Source organism: Mastigoproctus giganteus, chromosome 3, assembly GCF_048544385.1.
Source record: "Mastigoproctus giganteus isolate SK-2022 chromosome 3, ASM4854438v1, whole genome shotgun sequence".
Lineage (NCBI taxonomy): Eukaryota > Metazoa > Arthropoda > Arachnida > Uropygi > Thelyphonidae > Mastigoproctus > Mastigoproctus giganteus.
Window position 1 is genome coordinate 230582738 of NC_143577.1, and position 19330 is coordinate 230602067.

General features: G+C 38.1%; 1 protein-coding gene across 1 annotated transcript in view; it reads left to right on the top strand.

Moving 5' to 3' along the window:
* LOC150088829 (uncharacterized) overlaps positions 1–19330 on the top strand; it is a 247355-nt gene that overhangs the window by 217135 nt on the left and 10890 nt on the right. Inside the window, exon 29 of the mRNA XM_090370333.1 lies at positions 9569–9617. Within this exon, the coding sequence (XP_090226459.1) occupies positions 9569–9617 (49 nt within the window). The remainder of the gene's footprint in view (positions 1–9568; positions 9618–19330) is intronic.

Sequence of the window (19330 nt, forward strand, 5' to 3'; positions counted from 1 at the left end):
CTGCTCCTATGCTAATCTTTAGTGACACTCCAATTTCTAGGCAAAATGATATATCTCTTTTGGGGATTACCCTGACTTCTAATCTCTCTTGGCACAAGCACATTACAAATAGATAGTATATGAATTAGATAGTATGAACCAGAGCTGTAATGCTCAATACATTCTACATTGATATCAATGTTTGTAAAATAATAACAGAAGTTTAGCTCAATATAGTACATGGAACACTTCCGTATGATACTTTCCAGAAATTAAAATAAAAAAATCGAAATACTTCCATTAGAGTTACAATTAATTTAAAAAATAATTAAAAATCAATTTAACGCAATTAAAATCCAGAAAATTAATTAAAAGAATTTAACGAAAAGAATTTAACAAGGAAGGAAAATCGTTTTGCAATTTTTTTTGTATTTTTAATTGCATTAAATTGATTTTTAATTATATTTTAAATTATTTGATACTCTAATGTAAGTTTTTCGATTTTATCATTTTAATTTCTGGAGAGTATCATACGGAAGTGTTCTATGTGCTATATTGAGGTAAACTTCTCTTATTATTTTATAAGTAAACTCTAAAAGGAAGGGGATGAAGCTGATTGATCCACTTGATATCAGTGGTTCAACTGTTGATGACAGATAGCAAACAAACTGAATGAGTATTTTGCATCTACATTCACACATGAGGAGATATTAAGGATTGAAAATGCCAGAAAGTTATCAAATTGTAGCAGGGTGCTTAATGATTTTGTAATAACTGAGAGCAAAGTGGAGGAGAAATTGTTGAAGTTAAACATAATAAAGGCATCTGGGGTGGATGGGATCTATGCAGTTATATTAAAGGAGGCGACAAAGGAAGTAAGTAAACCCTTAACCATAATTATGAGTGCATCCTTGGACTAAGGGGAGGTCCCAACGGACTGGAGATGTGCTTATCCCCAATTCACAAAGGGGGATCGAAGGGTGACATGAGTAATTACATACCAGTTAGTTTAACTTCTGTTCCGGGTAAAATAATGGAGTCACTGGTTAATGATGCATTGCAGGATCATCTAGACAAGACTGCAGCAATAATTCCGAAACAGCATGGGTTTGTTAAGGGAAAGTCTTGTCTGACAAATTTGATTGGATATTATGATGTGGTTACAAGGGTACTGGATGCAAAAAGTAATTTTGATATCATATACTTGGATTTCAGGAAAGCTTTTGACACTGTTGCACATGGAAGACTACTGTACAAATTGGAGCAAAATGGTATTAAGGGTAAGTTGTTACAATGGATAAAAGGATGGTTTGAGTGGGAGAAGACAGAGTGGTAATCAATGGGCGCTGCTCTTCGTGGACAAATGTTATTAGTGGAGTCCCACAAGGTTCGGTGTTGGGTCAACTGTTGTTTTGTATATTTATCAATGATATTGATGAAGGTATATCAGGCTTAGTGTCAAAGTTTGCAGTGATACTAAGGTTGGCAGGGTTGTTAATGACAGTAATGGCAGTGTGCTACTGCAACAGGATCTAGAAAATTTGGGAAGATGGGCTGAGAAGCGGCAACTGAAATTTAACATTGACAAATGCAAAGTACTGCATATGGGCAGAAGTAACCCCAGAGGAACATACCAACTGTGTGGTACCACATTTAAGGTGGTAGAAAATGAAAAAGACCTGGGAGTAATTGTGCAGTCAGATATGAAGTTTTCTGAGCAATGCAGACAAGCTGCCAGAGCAAGTCATAGGTTTTTGTCAATGATATACAGGAATTTTGCTAGCAGGGAAAAGGAGGTGATTGTCCCTCTGTATAAGGGAATGGTCGGGCCACACCTTGAGTACTGCGTACAAGTCTGGAGGCCTCATTTTACGAAGGATGTAGATTTGCTTGAGCGTGTACAGAGAAGGGCAACAAGATTGGTGAGGGGAATGAAGGGATCCTCTTACCAAGAGAGGCTTAAGTTCTGCAAATTGCAGCGGCTTGAGACTGGGCACCTGCGAGGTGATCTGATTGAGGTGTATAAGTCATTGAATGGGTTTAGCACGCTGAATTCTGATGGGATTCTTCCACTTATTCAGATTACGAACCTAAGGGGGCATAAATTCAAATTGAGGAAAGACAGATGTAAAATAGATGTTCGGAAATTTGCCTTTAGCCAGCAGGTGGTTAATTGCTGGAACAAACTTCCATCTGTCGTTGAAGTTGATAGGTCAAATAAATTTAAAGGGGAACTGGACAAACATTTAGAGGGATTGTGTGAATTTTTTTTGGCTGATGCGGCATAAGCTCATATGCTTACTTTCTTGCATCACATACCACTATTACTGGTACTCGTTTCTCAGATGAGAAGAAATTCAACCTACATGGCTGTGATGGGAGACAAACAATTCGCCGTAGATGCGGTGAAGAATACCATCCAGATTGTATTGTATCTACAGTGAAATTCCCTACCAGCCAAACGATATGGAGGTGTATATCGTATCGTGGCGTAGGTCACCTGCAGTTTATAAAAGGTTCCGTACATGCCAATGGATAAGTGACTATATTGGAAGGAAAATTGCTGCCAACCATTAGAGACCATTTCAACCTGACAAGTAACTTTCAGGACGATTCTGGTCCTAGTCATTGGGCAAAAAGTGTAAGTAGGCACTTCTTACTTTAGCTTCATTTCTGCATTAGAGGTTCGACTGTAATGTGTTTATATTTGTTACAGGTGAAAAAATGGTTTATAAGAATGGTCCATTACAATTCTTAGCTGGCCAGGAAACAGTCTGGACCTGCAGATTTCACAAGATATTCATCTTGTGGAATCTGCAGTTGCCAGAAAGAAAGCAAAGACCCTTCATGAACTTCAGGAAGCCATAATTTGTATTAGGAACCATGAACTAACAGTTTGATTATCTTCAGAAATTGATCTTGTCAATGCCTCGACGGTGTACTGCTGTCATCAGGGCTAGAGACAGTTCAACTAAATATTAGTTTGCACCTGGTGATCTTTTAATTTTGTTTTCCATTTAAAATGATAAACTGAAGCAAATTGGGGACTATTTATTTTGGTAATATTTCAGCCAAAGTTCTGTTTACCAAAACTGTTGTATAAAGGTTGCAAATGCCCATTTTGAATATTTTGAAAGCAGCTGTCAAATATTACTTAGCTTTGCCTTAACTATTAATAAATATATTTTGTTTATATTTCTATTTGTGATGCTAGTCATTAATGTAACATTAATGTTACATTAATGACTGAAATGTGAAATTGCTCGGTGATGCACTTTCTTTGAACACCAGTGTATATTGATTGGAGGGGGACGAGAGAGAAAGAGAGATAAATAATAATGGCATTGTGGTATTAAAAGGTGAAGATAAAAGAAAAAGAATGTCAAAATGTTTTGTTTGCCTTTGACAAAATAAAGATAGTAGGAATGCCAAAAAAAAAGTAGAAGTGAAAATATTTTACTCAGATATTCTGTGGTTGTCACTCTCCATCCATAGCTATGGCCATGTAATCATTAAACTAATAACACTTAAATGTGATATTAAATACTGAATTATATGCCCTCTCTGTACTTCCCTACATCAGTATACATTTTTTAATGATTTATGTTTTAGCTGTGACAATATAATGATATTGCCACTTGTTCAGAGAAGTCCAGATTCAGTCCCCATTGATTATTAGAGGAATTTCTAGTCTTCTGCAATCAAGGCTGTAGTTAGGCAGTCGCAGCCAGAGAAAAGTAGGGTTCCCCTGGTGAGCTATTCCAGTTTTTTTTTTTTTACTAAAACCCCAAGCACGAAAGGTATTAGAACCTATTGTACTTAGTATCAGGCAGATTGAAGGTTGAGAAGATGAAAGAAGATATTTGTTGACTTGAAGATACTTGAATTTCTGTAGAGTAATTTTCAGAAAATATGTGTGAAGGAAGAGTGTTCTAAAAAATGGAAGTCGAAAGGATAAATGAGGAAGAAGAAAAGTTGGTTCTATGAAATTGGACAGTGAAAGGATGTTGACTGGTTGTGGCACATGCTTGGACTGGTTTAGGGGGGGGGAGAATTGTAGAAGCCAATTAGAGAAGAACAGTGCCTGTGGAAATATCTCTAGAAAAGGCATACAGCAGAATCAGAACATCAATGAGAAAGAGAGTGGAGGGACTTTGTAAGAGATGGGTCATTAATTAACCTATCTGTCCTCTTTGAATGTGGAGTCTAGAAGCCCCATAACCTCTGGCTTCTGCCCTCTTTTGAATGGAGTCTAGAAGCCAGAGATTATGGGGGCACTGCCCCAGGTGTGGGTACAATATTCCATGGTAGGGCAGATTTCAGATTTGTACAGAGTGAGTAGCTGTTTAGAAGAAAAGTAATGCCAAGAGCAAAAATCCCAATTTTTTTAGATGTAGGGGAAGCAATATTTGTAATGTGCTTATGCCGAGAGAGATTAGAAGTCAAGGCAATCCATAATAGAGATGTGTAACCTTGTCTAGAAATCTCACTGTTATCAAAAATAATTATAGGAGCAGAAGGATCATTTTTCCAGATTGAGTTTTAGAAGGATTGAAATAATTAAGGCTCCATTGGAGAATTACCAGGATGCCAGCATTTAAGGAATTGGTTTTGGATAGAATTTCCAGTCATTGGAAGAAAGTCATTAACATACAAGAGGAAAGGAGTGGAAGAAAGAACCTGAAACCTGGAGAACACCAGTATTAGTACAGAATTTAGAGAACATCTACCATCACTCGCAGTAAGAAGTCAGAGAAGAGACTGGATACTCAATTAAAAAACAGTCAGCAATCCATAAGAAGAAAGCTTATTTAGAATACCTTTATGCCAAACACAAACAAAAGATTTTGAAATGTTAAGAGCAACTGCTTTAGTCTCACCAGCCTTTTACATTGAATTTTTCCAAAGATGAGTAACTTAAGCCAGTATATCAGCAGTGGATCAACACCACTAGAATCCTATTCATGTTATTGATCAAATGGAAGATTTTAAAAAAGTTTAAGTTGGAGGTTTTTTTTTTTATGTAAACCCCAAACATGGGAGGTATTAGAACCTATAATACTTAGTACCGTGCTTGGGTTGGAGGTTGAGAAGACGAAAGAAGATATTTCTGACATTGGATTTGAACTTTTGTAGATTGTAATTTTCAGGAAATAAGTATGATGGTTGGTTGGTTGTTGGGTTTTATTGGTGCATTAGCAACTAAGGCTATAATGCGCCAGGAAATACGTATGAAGGAAGGTTGTTCCAGAAAACGGTAGTTGAATGAATAAACTAGGAAGATGAAAAATTAGTTCTGTGAGTTTGAAGTTGGACAGTAAACGGATGTTGGCTGGAGGCTGCACATGTTCGGACTGTTTTGAAAGAGAGAGCGAGAATTATAGAAGCCAATTCAGAAGAACAGTGCCTGAAAGTATCTACAGAAAAGGCATGCAGCAGAAACAGTACGTCTATGAGACAGTGAGTGAAGAGACTGTTAGAGATGAGTCATCAATTAACCTAACTGCCTGAGAGAGGTTTTGGGGGGGCAACACCCCCAGATGTGGGAACAATATTCCATTGTAGGGCGGATTTGCGATTTGTAAAGAGTGAACAGCTGTTTGGAAGAAAAGTAACACCAAGAGTGAAAGAGAAAACAAGTTTTTTAGATGCAGAGGAAGCAATATTTGTAATGTGCTTGTGCCAAGAGAGATTAGAAGTCAGGGTAATCCCCAAAAGAGATATATCATTTTGCCTAGAAATCGGAGTGTCACCAAAGATAAGCATAGGAGCAGAAGAATCCTTTTTTGCGAGATATAAGACAAGACTGAGTTTTAGAATGATTGAAATCAACTAAGTTGTATTTGCCCCACTGGAGAATTACCTGGAGATAGGCATTTAAGGAATTGGTAGCAGATTTTCGAGAAGTTGAAGCTGATTGAGCAGGGCAAGGTTTCTCAAAATGGAAAGTGGAATGCAATGTGCTATCATCGGCAAAACTACGGATAGGATTTCCAGTCAATGGAAGAAGGTCATTAATATACAAGAGGAAAAGAGTGGGGGAAAGAACTGAACCTTGGGGGACATTGGCATTAGTGGAGAAGTTAGAAGACAGAGAGCCATCTACCATTACCCTCAGTGAGTGATCAGAGAGAAAACTGGATAACCAATTACAAAAAACAGTTGGCAAACCATAAGATGGAAGCTTGTTTAGAAGACATTTATGCCAAACATAATCGAAGTCACCACCAAATACGGAGGATGTGGAAAGGTCAGGGAATGACCACTGCATATCCCGGAGCAATATTGCCTTAGTTGCAAATGCGCCTAAAAACCAAAACAACAACCAAACATGATCGAAAGCCTTTGAGATTTCAACAGCAACTGCTTGTGTCTCCCCGAACTTTTCCATTGAATTAGTCCATAAATGGGTAATATAAGCCAGAATAATACCAGTAAAGTGACACTGACGGAATCCATACTGGCGATGATTGATCAGACAGAAGGTTTCTAGGTAGTTTAAGAGTTGGTGGTTAATTGATTTCTCCATTACTTTAGAAAGATAAGAAGTCATTGCAATGGGACGATAATTGGATGGGAGACATTTGTCACCCTTTTTAGAAACTGGCTGGATATGAGCAAATTTCCAAGCAGAAGGAAAACGCCTTTGGAATAAGAAAGTGAAAAAAAGGCAGCAAAGAACAGAAGTAAGTTCAGGAGCACAGGTTTTGAGAACAAGTGGAGAAATACCATCGGGACCTGGAGCTTTCTTAGCATCACGATTTGCCAAAATCCTTCTGACATCCTTTTGATGGAAGACCACAGGAGGCATTGAATGGAACATGTTGGGAATGGTGGGAGGTGCTTTACCAAGATCATTAATACATAAGTTGGAAGAAAAATGGGATGCTAGCAGGTCAGCTTTATCAATGACTGAAGTGACAACAGAACCATCTGGTTTGGACAGAGGTGGGAGCAGAGATGGGCAAAAGTTGTGGCCAATAACTTTGGCAAGTGACCAGAATGCTCGGTTACCATTAGGGCAAGAAGCAGGTTTTCTACTCTTAGCCTGTTCGAACTCTAGTTTGGACTGATTAATAACTGCTTTACAATTGTTGCGAGCTTTGGTGTAGGCAGAAAATGAAACTGGAGAATTAGAAACAAGCCAATTTCGATATGCAACATTCTTCTATTGAACAGCCTTAGCACATTTATTGGAAAACCAAGGTTTAGATAAAGGACAGGATTTTAAAGTGGAGTGTGGAATAAAGGATTCCTTCCTGTAAGAATGATTTCACTGATATGATCTGAGCAAACGTTGACATCAGAAGTTTTGAAACAGTAATCTGACCAAGGAAAAGAAGAAAAGAAATCTCGCTGGTCATCCTATTTTGCATTCTTGTAATGCTAAACACTACGAGGTTGGGAACAGCCATGAGATAAAGGTTCCATTGGAGAAGAGACAATCACCAAGTTGTGATCTGAGGTGCCCAGAGGACCTCTCACTTCGACCGTGTACTTTGTGAGAAAAAGATGAAGCGTGTTGGCTGTATGGTTAGGATTGTCTGGTATTCTTGTAGGTAAATGAAAAAAAAATCTGTGGAAGGTCATTAGTAATTGCAAACGCCTCAGCATCTCGACCAGCTGGGTCAGTGTGACTAGAAAACAGAAGCCAGCTGGAGTTGTGAACATTAAAATCACCAAGGAAAATTATCACACTGTTAGGAAAGTTAGACTGGAGAAAGTCAAGTTGCAAAGAGAGGAAGTCAAAGATCTCCAAGTGATTAGTGGAGTTGAGAGAACGGTAGAGACAACAGATGAATTTGACAAAATGAGGTAGAGAGATTTTAAGCCAGAGAAGATCGAAAAGTGGAGATTCCGAATTACCAAGTCTCTGACAGGGAATATCGGAATGGACACAAGCACAAGTACCACCTTTGAGGCAAAAGGAATCATACAGCGAATAATTTGGGCAACTGAGATTAGCAGTAGTTGAATCAAACGACAACTGAGATTCTGTCAGAAAACTTACATGGCGTTTGGCTGACTGCAAGTGGAAATGGACATCATTAAGATTAGAATTGAGACCACGTATATTTGTGAAATGAATTAGTAAGTGTTTGGGAGGATCATTTTGCAGGTAAGCTTACTCTATTAATTTCACAATTCATGGTGTATTCAATAGTAAGAAAAAGTGGGTGGGACAGGATGTATGAAGTAATGAAATTTTTGGATATGGCGTACATATGGTAAGAATATACCACAATCCTTGACATAATGTGGCCTCGACAATGCCTCCCGCACCCACACTACTCGGACTCCCTCCAGTCACTATCTGTCAGAGTAGAGGTAGCAAGATTATACACTAGCTGATCTGGAAGCTTCTTAGAGAGTTACCAATTGGTTCGGTTCGGTCCAGTGTACAAACTAGTGGCTGGCCTGCGAACACCGTTTTAGAGCTGTACCCTCAAAATGTAAGGAAGATTGGATCTTGCCATGATGTTCATCATAATCTCAAAATCATTAATCATACTGCATGATGGAAGAGATGGGAAAGGGTTGATCGGAACTTAGCTCTGCAGACTAAACATGCGTTCCACCACTTCAAGCCTCCAATAAGCAAAGTGGTGGTATTGCACCAGTTGATGAGTCATATACCACCTAGTACTGCTTGGTAACACAGAGGGGCGGCATTCCTCCATGTGGTGTGGTTGCCACACCTCGACCCCTGCTTACATTGGTTCACACCTGGGTGGTCACCCACCGTGTGCTTGTGTATGGAGGTTATACTCAGGATTACTAACAGTCCCACCATCATGAAGGTGCAAGCAGAGGATTTGGCTATCACAAACTGTCCGGACTTCGGCGAAATTGGGTCCACTTGATTTGAGTGTCACCCGAATATCAGTTCCACCAGCGTTTTAGACTCCCAGGTAGCAAGTACAGCTTGTCTGGCACATCTGAGAGAATGTCTGTGACAGCCTCAAGGTTATCAGATTTCTCCATTACTTTAGAAAGATTAGAAATAAGTGCAATGCAACGATAATTGGATGGGAGGAATTTGTCACTCTTTTTAGGAACTGGTGAGCAGATTTCCAAGCAGAAGGAAAAACACCAGTGTCTTTTTAATGCTTTATAATTTCTTTCTAAATATCGCTGGATTACATTTTTAATCATTGCCTCCAAGACTTTCCTTACCACTGAAGTCAGATATACCAGTCTGCACTTACCTAGAAGTCAACGTTTTAGGTAATGAACCAAACTGTTATCCAAATATGGTAATGGTTAGTCTATTACTGTATAATAATGTAGTTCTTTGAAGTTTAAGTTCCTAAGAATATTTATATTATAAAAATATAGTAATTTTTTATAAGTCTAGCTCCCAATGATAAAGCATCAGTGAGACAGAACATTTCTACATTCTGGTGATATTATCCACCTTTGCTTCCTTTAAATATCCTAGTTAATTTATAACTAGGATATTTAAAGTGTGATATTTTTTTTGTTTTTTTTTTTAATATCAGATAATGAGGCATGCTCATGTTTGGAATCATTTTGAAGACTACTGAAATATCAGAACATATGTGCATTGTGTTCATTTTTTTTGCAGGATGACAGATCCTGATAATATAGAAGTTAACAAACAGTTTCTTAATCATGTAAGTAATCCAGTTAAATGAAAGTTGTAAATCATTATGATATTGTTACTTAAAACAAAGTCAGGGTGAAATAAATTTACATCCTATACATGTATACCTCTGTATATAGAGATAAATGATTTTTAATTCTAATCATATATACAGCCAGGCCTCGCATAACACGAGTTCGATTAATATGATTTTCAGTGAACGCTCTTTGAAAAATTATACCACTTTTCACTTTACACGATGCAAATTTCCAATTAATGCAATCTTTTTTTTTTTTTTTTTTTAATGTGATAGTTGAAAAAGATTTGACTCGCGCGTTAAGCTTACCGCGAGTCGTACAGTCAATGAACAAACGTTTGCCTGCTGCACGCCTTGATGTGTTCCATCAACCATCGGAAGAAGACGTGTTACTTGTTTGTCTCCTGCTAATAAAATCAATGCACACTTGCATAAAAATTCAAATTTTTAAATGAGCCAGATGAAAATGTTACCGCGGAAGAGATAACGGTAAAAGAACTAGATGAAATCTTTCGTATCGCAGAGAACCTCAAACAAAAGGTTTGAGGTTTTCTTTGATATTTGTTTTGCCAGGGCCCAGAGAAGATTGTTGTCGGCTATCGGAAATTGATTGATGAAAAGAGAAAATCAGCACTGTTCAAATATTTCTGCAACAGTCATTTCTTCATTGTGTATTTTATTTATGTCAGAGATTCCCAAACTTTCTCGGTTCAGGCGCCCTTAGTGTCTCAGTAATTTTTTCAAGGCAAACCCAGAACAAAAGAAATACCTAACAGTTCCGTTTAGTAGTTAGGTCCAAACGACTTAATAAGAAAAGCTGAAACTGTGAACTGCCTCGAGCTAGTAGCTCGCGCGGTGTCTGACAGATGTCGAGTATCGCTGTGTTTCCCTCGAAAATTTAAAATATTCTGCGGCGCGCAGTTTGGGAACCGCTGTTTTATGCAGTAAACATTTAATTCCATAATTATTTTCATTATCTTTTACATTGTGTACAGTTAAAAAGTTATTTAAAAGGTATTTTTAAAATTCTTTATGGACATTCCAGGTCAAGGACCAATTATAATTTTTCCTATTGATTATTATATTCGGTTAACGTGTTTCCGTTTTGCGCAATGCGCTCGTGGGACGAATTAATCGCGTTAATCGAGGCCAGCCTGTACTTGTATATGTGATTGGAGTACTAAAGAGAAATAATTTGCACTTTTAATGAAAGTTCAAGTCGGTGTTAGAGTCCCATTTTAGCCATTTACTCTGCTTAAGTTCACTGCAAACTGAGTGATAGAATGATCCATTGTTTGTTCAGAAAAGGTCAGTATGATGCTTAAATTTAATAAGTTAATGAATAATATACTTTATTACCATGTGTTTTGGTTCAATGTAGTTTGTTGAGCAATGATGCATTTTTCTGATACCTAGTACGATCAGTTTGCCAAAATTTAACACACATTAAGATGCATTTCTGAATCTGCTTTTCTTGCCACTGCAATAGAGTGGGATTGGGGGGGGGGGTAATTAAATTGCTAATAAGATATGGGAGTGCATTTCCCATTAAAACAAAGTACAGCATAACTAAATAACCAGTTATTTTGTACTGTTATCATAGAAAGATTTTCATTCATTGTAATTGTAATGATTTTAGATTTTATTGTACTGTGCTTTCATGGAAGGTGGTTTCTGTATCTTATTTAGTCCAGTCCTCATTATATTGTCTAGGAGATGAAATTGCAGAGCAGAACCAGAAGTGTAGCCTCTGTGTACTAGAAGTAACCTTAATCTTAAAAAAAATCTTCCAAATGCCTAACCCTGTCTTGTTTGTTGCAAATCACCTTATTATTAGAGTAGAATCTCATAAACCCAACATCCATGGGGACATACCACATTCCGAATTTTTGAAGGTTATGCATATGGGCTAGGTGTTTGGGGTAGTTCATTATTTTATTAGATAATACAATGGCCCTGATCCATATAATTTCAACAGAACATAGGCACTAGCATTAAGCCAAAATGTTAACTTGTACTGCTAGATCAGTCCAGTGAGTACTGTGCTTTCATGGCTTTATTTCTTAGACACATAGTAATCTACATGTCTAAGAAATAAGGAACTCTTTCAAATGCTGCCTCCAGCAGATATTGCAATTGTTCAGTATTTTTAATTATTAAGTGTAAATAGTGCAATATGATTTCAGCCATCAGATCATCTTAAACACTAAATACACAATATGGTACTATACTCAGAAGTAGTATTGAACAATGTTACAAATATGTAGTAACAATGACAAAGTCATCTAGGAAACAAAATATATAAAAGAGAAAGAAATTGGTGAACGTAATGCATGAATTTGGCATCTGAACCTGCACTGATTTTTTTTTTTTTTTTTTTGTTAGGTCCATTCAGACTATTTTTTCTCTACCCTAGTAAAGTCGACTAACCTCAGAAATATTCAAAAAGCTCCAGATTTTTGAGGTTCTATTATATAAGAATCTGAGTTTCCCATCAGTTGATAACTGCCCCACTGTGCTTTCTTCTGTTCTATAAAGGTCATTCAAATGAAAACCATAAACCCAACATAAATGCATTTTATGCAATCTTTTGTCAGATTATTGATTGAGATCTGTTGGTAACGCTGTGCTCCTGCTATTCAGAAACAGTCAATTTTTAAGAGGTGGTATTTCAGTCATGAACATAGAGATGTCATCTGTAATTTAGTTTTTGGATGCAGAAGGAATAAAACCTGCCAAAATTTTAAATTAGAACACATAGTAACTGGAGATGAATCTTGGGTACCCGATTACACACTAGAAAGAAAATGTGCAAGTTCAGGGTGACACAATGGATGCTCACAAATTGGAGCAGTGCAGCCTTAAGGGCAAGTTGCTGCTGTGGATATAGGGATGGTTGAATGGGAGAAGACAGAGAGTGGTAATCAATGGACAATGCCGATTCGTGGACTAATGTTAATAGTCCATGAAGAGCAGTATATTAGTCCATGAGTAGACAGGGTTCGGTGCTGGACCCATTGTTGTTTTCTGTATTTATAAACAATATTGATTGAGGTATTGATTGATATTAATGTCACAGACATTCTCTCAGATATGCCAGACAAGCTGTACTTGCTACCTGGGAGTTTAAAATGCTGATGGAACTGATATTCGAGTGAAACTCAAGTCAAGTGGACCCAATTTCGGCGAAGTCTGGACAGTCTGTGACAGCCAAATCCTCTGCTTGCACCTTCATGATGGTGGGACTGTTAGTAATCCTGGATATAACCTCCATGCACAAGTACATGGTGGGTGACCACCCAGGTATGAACCAATTTAAGCAGGGGTCGAGGTGTGGCACCCGCACCGCATGGACGAATGCCACCCCTCTGTGTTACCAAGCAGTACTAGGTGGCAGATGACTCTCATCAACGAGCGCAATACCACCACTTTGCTTATTGGAGGCTTGAAGTGGTGGAACCCATGTTTATTCTCTACAGCAAAGTTCCGGTCAACCCTTCTCCATCTCTTCCATCATGCAGTATGATTGACAACTTTTGAGGTTATGATGAACATCATGGCAAGATTCAATATTCCTTACATTTCGAGGGTACAGCTCTAAAACAGCCACTAGTTAGTACACCGGACCGAACCTATTGGTAACTCTCTAGGAGGCTTCCGGATCAGCAAGTATATAATCTTGCTACCTCTACTCTTCCAGATAGTGACTGGAGGGAGTCCGAGTAGTGTGTATGCGGGGAGCATTGTCGAGGCCACGTTATGTCAAGGATCTGGGTATATTCTTACCACGTGTACACCATATCCAAAAATTTCATTACTTCATACAGCATGTCCCACCCACTTTTTCTTACTATTGAATAGACCATGAATTGTCAAACTAATAGAGTAAGCTTATCTGCGAAAAGATCCTCCCAAACACTTACTAATTCATTTCACAAATATACGTGGTCTCAATTCTAATCTCAACGATATCCATTTCTACTTGTACTCAGCCAAACCCCATGTACTTTTTCTGACAGATTCTCAGTTATTGGTTGATTCAACTACTGCTCTTCTCAGGTTCCCAAATTATTCGCTGTATGATTCCTTTCACCTCAAAGGTGGTACTTGTGCATATGTCTGTTCTGATATTCCCTGTCAGGGACTTGGCAATTTGGAATCTTCTCTCTTTGATCTTCTCTAGCTTAAAATCTCTCTACCTCGTGTCAAATTCATCTGTTGTCTCTACCGTTTTCCCAGCTCCACTAATCACTTGGAGCTCTTTGACTCTCTCTCTTTGACTTTCTCCAGTCCAACTTTCCTAACAGTGAAGTAATTTTCCTTGGTGATTTTAATGTTCACAACTCCGGCTGGCTTCCATTTTCTAGTCACACCGACCCAGCTGGTCGAGATGCTGAGGCTTTTGCAATTACTAATGACCTTGCACAGATTGTTCATTTACATACAAGAATACTGGACAATCCTAACCACACAGCCAACACACTTGCCCTTTTTCTCACAAACAACCCTTCTAAGTACACGGTTGAATGAGAGGTCCTTTAGGCACTTCAGATCACAACTTGGTGATTGTTTCTTCTCCAATGGAGCCTTTATCTCATGGCTATTCCCAACCTCATGTTGTTTAGCATTACAAGAATGGAAAATGGGATGACCTGCGAGATTTCTTTTCTTCTTTTCCTTGGTCGGATTATTGTTTCAGAACTTCTGATGTCAATGTTTGCTCAGATCGTGTCAGTGAAATTATTCCTGCAGGAATGGAATCCTTTATTCCACACTCCACATTAAAATCTCGTCCTTTATCTAAACCTTGGTTTTCCAATAAATGTGCTAAGGCTGTTCAAGAGAAGAATGTTGCATATCTTAATTGGCTTGTTTCTAATTCTTCAGTTTCATTTTCTGCCTACACCAAAGCTCGCAACAATTGTAAAGCAGTTGTTAATCAGTCCAAACTAGAGTTCGAACAGACTAAGAGTAGAAAACTTGCTTCTTACCCTAATGGTAGCCAAGCATTCTGGTCTCTTGCCAAAGCTATTGGCCGCAACTTTTACCATTTCTGCTCCCACCTCTGTCCAAACCAGATGGTTCTGTTGTCACTTCAGTCATGGATAAAGCTGACCTGCTAGCATCCCATTTTTCTTCCAACTCATGTATTAGTGATCTTGGTAAAATACCTCCCACCATTCCCAACACGCTCCATTCAATGCCTGCTGTGGTCTTACGGCGAAAGGATGTCAGAAGGATTTTGACGAATTTGATGCTGAGAAAGCTGCAGGTCCGGATGGTATTTCTCCACTTGTTCTCAAAACCTGTGCTTCTGAACTTACTCCTATTCTTTGCTGCCTTTTTTCACTTTCTCATTTCAAAGGTATTTTTCTTCTGCTTGGAAATTTGCTCATATCCAGCCAGTTTCTAAAAAAGGGTGACAATCCCTCCCATCCAATTATCGTCCCATTGCAATTACTTCTACTCTTTCTAAAGTAATGGAGAAATCAATTAATCGCCAACTCCTAAACTACCTAGAAACCTTCTGTCTGATTAATGATCGCCAGTATGGATTCCATCAATGTCGATCCACTAGTGATATTCTGGCTTATGTTACCCATTTATGGACTAATTCAATGGAAAGGTTTGGTGAAACACAAGAAGTTGCTCTTGACATATCAAAGGCTTTCGATCGTGTTTGGCATAAAGGCCTTCTAAAAAAGCTTCCATCTTATGGTTTGCCAACTGTTTTTTGTAATGGTTATCCAGTTTTCTTTCTGATTGCTCACTGAGGGTGATGGTAGATGGCTCTCTGTCTTCTAACTTCTCCATTAATGCCGGTGTCCCCCAAGGTTCAGTTCATTCCCCCACTCCTTTCCTCTTGTATATTAATGACCTTTTTCCATTGACTGGAAATCCTATCCATAGTTTTGCCGATGATAACACATTGCATTCCACTTTCCATTTTGAGAAATCTTGCCCTGCTCAATCAGTTTCAACTTCTCGAAAACCTGCTACCAATTCCTTAAATGTTGATCTTCAGATAATTCTCCAGTGGGGCAAAGTCAACTTAGTTGATTTCAACCGCTCTAAAGCTCAGTCTTGTCTTATATCTCACAAAAAGGATTCTTATCTTTGGTGACATTCCGATTTCTAGACAAAATGATATATCTCTTTTGGGGATTACCCTGACTTCTAATCTCTCTTGGCACAAGCACATTACAAATATTGCTTCCTCTGCATCTAAAAAACTTGGGTTTCTCTTTCGCTCTCGGCGTTACTTTTCTTCCAAACATCTGTTCACTCTGTATAAATCGCAAATCTGTTCTATCATGGAATATTGTTCCCACATCTGGGGTGGTGTCCCCAAAACCTCTCTGAGGCTTCTAGATTCCATTCAGAAGAGGGCAGTTATGTTAATTGATAACTCATCTCTAACAGAGTCTCTCCACTCACTGTCTCATAGACGTACTGTTTCTGCTGCAGATACCTTTAGGCACTGTTCTTCTGAATTGGCTTCTATAATTCCTACTCTCTCTTTCAAAACAGTCTGAACACGTGCGGCCTCCAGCCAACATCCATTTACTGTTCAACTTCAAACTCACAGAGCCAACTTTTCATCTTCCTCGTTTATTCATTCAACTGCCGTTTTCTGGAACAACCTTCCTTCATACATATTTCCTGAAAATTACAGTCTACAGAAGTTCAAATCCAATGTCAACAAATATCTTCTTTCGTCTTCTCAAACTCCAACCCAAGCACGGTAATAAGTACTATAGATTCTAATACCTCTCGTGTTTGGGGTTTACATAAAAAAAAAAGGTATATCAGGGTTGTTAATAAGAAGGTTGGCAGGGTTGTTAAAGACAGTATGCTACTGCAAGAGGATCTAGAAAAGTTAGGCAGATGGGCTAAGTGGCAACTGAAGTTTAACATTGACAAATGCAAAGTACTGTGGATGGGTAACAGTAACCCCAGAGAAACATACGAACTGTGTGTGGTACTACACTTAGGATGGTAGAAAATAAAAAGGACCTGGGAGTAATTGTACAGTCAGATATAAAGTTTACTGAGCAGTGCAGGCAGGCTGCCAGAGCAGGTCATGGGGTATTGTCAATGATATACAGAAATTTTTGCTAGGAGGATAAAATGAGGTGATTATCCTTTTTTATAAGGCAATGGTCAGGCCACGCCTTGAGTACTGCGTACAGGTCTGTTGGCCTCATTTTAGGAAGGATGTAGTGTTGCTTGAGTGAGTATAGAAAAGGGCTACAAGATTGGTGAGGAGGACAAAAGGGTTCTCTTACCAAGAAAGGCTTAACTTGTGCAAATTGAAGTGTCTGGAGACTAGGCACCTTTGAGGTAATCTGATTACGAACCTGAGGGGGCACAAATTCAAATTAAGGAAAGACGGTTGTAGAATAGATGTGCAGAAATTTGCCTTTGGCCTGCGTGTAGTTGATTGCAGGAACAAACTTCCATCTGTTGTGGAAGTTGATAGCTTAAATGAATTCAAGGAAGAACTAGGCAGACTTTTGGAGGAAATGGGAAGTGGTTTTTTTTTTTTGCTGATGCTGTATAAGCTTGCTTTCTTGAATCATATGTCACTACTATAATGCTTACCTTGACTGAAGAAAGTACCCACACACCATCTGGGAAAGTGTTGCTGTATTCTAGTATCTTAAAGAAGTGATTCGGAATATTTTCTAGGAGAAACAGTGATGCGTGACATTTTCTCTGATGTGCTTCTGAACTAGCAGTTAAAAGCCATCGATTTGAAAGAAACATGGGTCACAATCCTCCATGTGTACTTGCAGTATGATTATGTTTCTCTTCACACTGCTCATTCTACAGTGAACCAGATATAGGAAAATGAAGTTTGTGGTATTACTCCATCCTCGAAAATCACCAGACTCAGTTCCATATGGATTAAGTCTAGTGAATTAGCTCATGTGGAGCTAATTAGCCACTAAAAGTACACTGTGAGGGTACTTCTCTTCAAATGGAGAGGTCAAAATAGTAGTGCCTGAAGGGTTTCACCCATCATGTACTACTATTTTGACCTACACTTCAACACCAATTACAAAACTTCTCTTGAGGAATCTAGGCATTAGTGTAGCATTAAAGGGAATTATGTTGAATGTGATGGGGACTACCTTGAAAGCTGTCGTGCATAATTTCTTTATTGTTTGTGAAGTGCAACTTTTATTTAACTTTTTTGGTTTTTGTTTGAATGACCTTGTATTAACTCTTTTAGCATTGATCCCCCCAAATTAATCGATGCAGGGAGCAGTTTTGATTATTGTCAACATCAAGCAAAAATTCTTAAAAAGAAAAATGTGCAAAAAAAATTGTAAATTAGATGGCAGCACTACTGGAATTCACAAATAGATATGTTGATTGAAAAAAAAAAGTTGAAATTTCCCATAAGGTACCAAGACTTATTTTCCCATTCAAGTTATATGCAGATATTTCCATCACTGTCGTGTGGTCTGTAGCATACCCCCACTTTTAACTTTCCTTTGTCATTAATGATCTTACACGACACAGACATAATGCACCCCTTAAATTATTCTAAAGCAGAGCATGATCTTATTGCATTTAAGCAGCTTTTGATGAGAAGCATAAAGCCCCCCATTCCTTCTTATCTCTCCTATATACAATGTATATTCCAAAATGACTCATTACTTCCTATATCAGGGTGATACCAAGTCTAAGTTAACCCTATTATATCAGCATCAGTAGACTTACCCAGTTGCTTAAATTCATTCATTTTATTGATAGTACTCCTAACATTATATAAACAGTTTAAACTTCATATGTGATTGTTATTCACTTTCCTGATACGTCCCCTTGTAATTACTGAAGCACATTATACCATCAATAGCTTGTTGTACAATGACTAATCATCCATGGACCTATGGAACCATGGTTTACAATTGAACTTTGGAAGACTCAAATCCTCAAGGACAGTGCAACCTTGATTCATGCTAATAACCAGTTGCATACTGTGTTTCCTATTCCTTACTAGTAGTTTCCTCTGAATTCTTAAAGTAATAGTATTTGTCATATAATGCAAGGAAGCCACAAGCTATTGCTGCACTGACAAAAAAAAAAAAAAAAAAAAACAGCATGTGTATTCTATACACAAGAAAGATATTTTATTTTGTGTGAAAATATCCTTGGCTTGGATGAGGGTTGGGCCTTCATAGTCATTATGTCTGCAGTTGCAAATTCAAAGAGAAGTAACAGATAACTTTCTGGAGTGCACAATCATACATCATTTTCATTCCACAATCTGTCACAGATATCACAAAAAGCTCCAAATGTATTTTGCAGAAATTGTTGAAATTCTTTATAGGAGGTTATGGTCATGTTCGATGTTCTTGTAAATGATTTCATGCTCAACTACTGTTGAAACTTGCAGAGCATCTACAACACACTGTTGAAACTTGCAGAGCATCTACAACACACTGTTGAGCTGAAAAATGATTGTTTCTTTTTTGGATGATGCAATCGAAGCTGGTTGTTGCAGTATACCCTGTCTAGCTGGTTCAGAAATCAATTGAAAATCCTTAGGTCATTCATTTGAACTCAAATTTTCTGGATTGAAATCTTCAGGAAGTTCTTGAATGTAATTTCATGATGTTGATGGTCCACCTTGATGAGAAGTCGATGTAGAAGGTTGATGTTGATCAAAATCTTGAGAAACAGATTTTATTAAA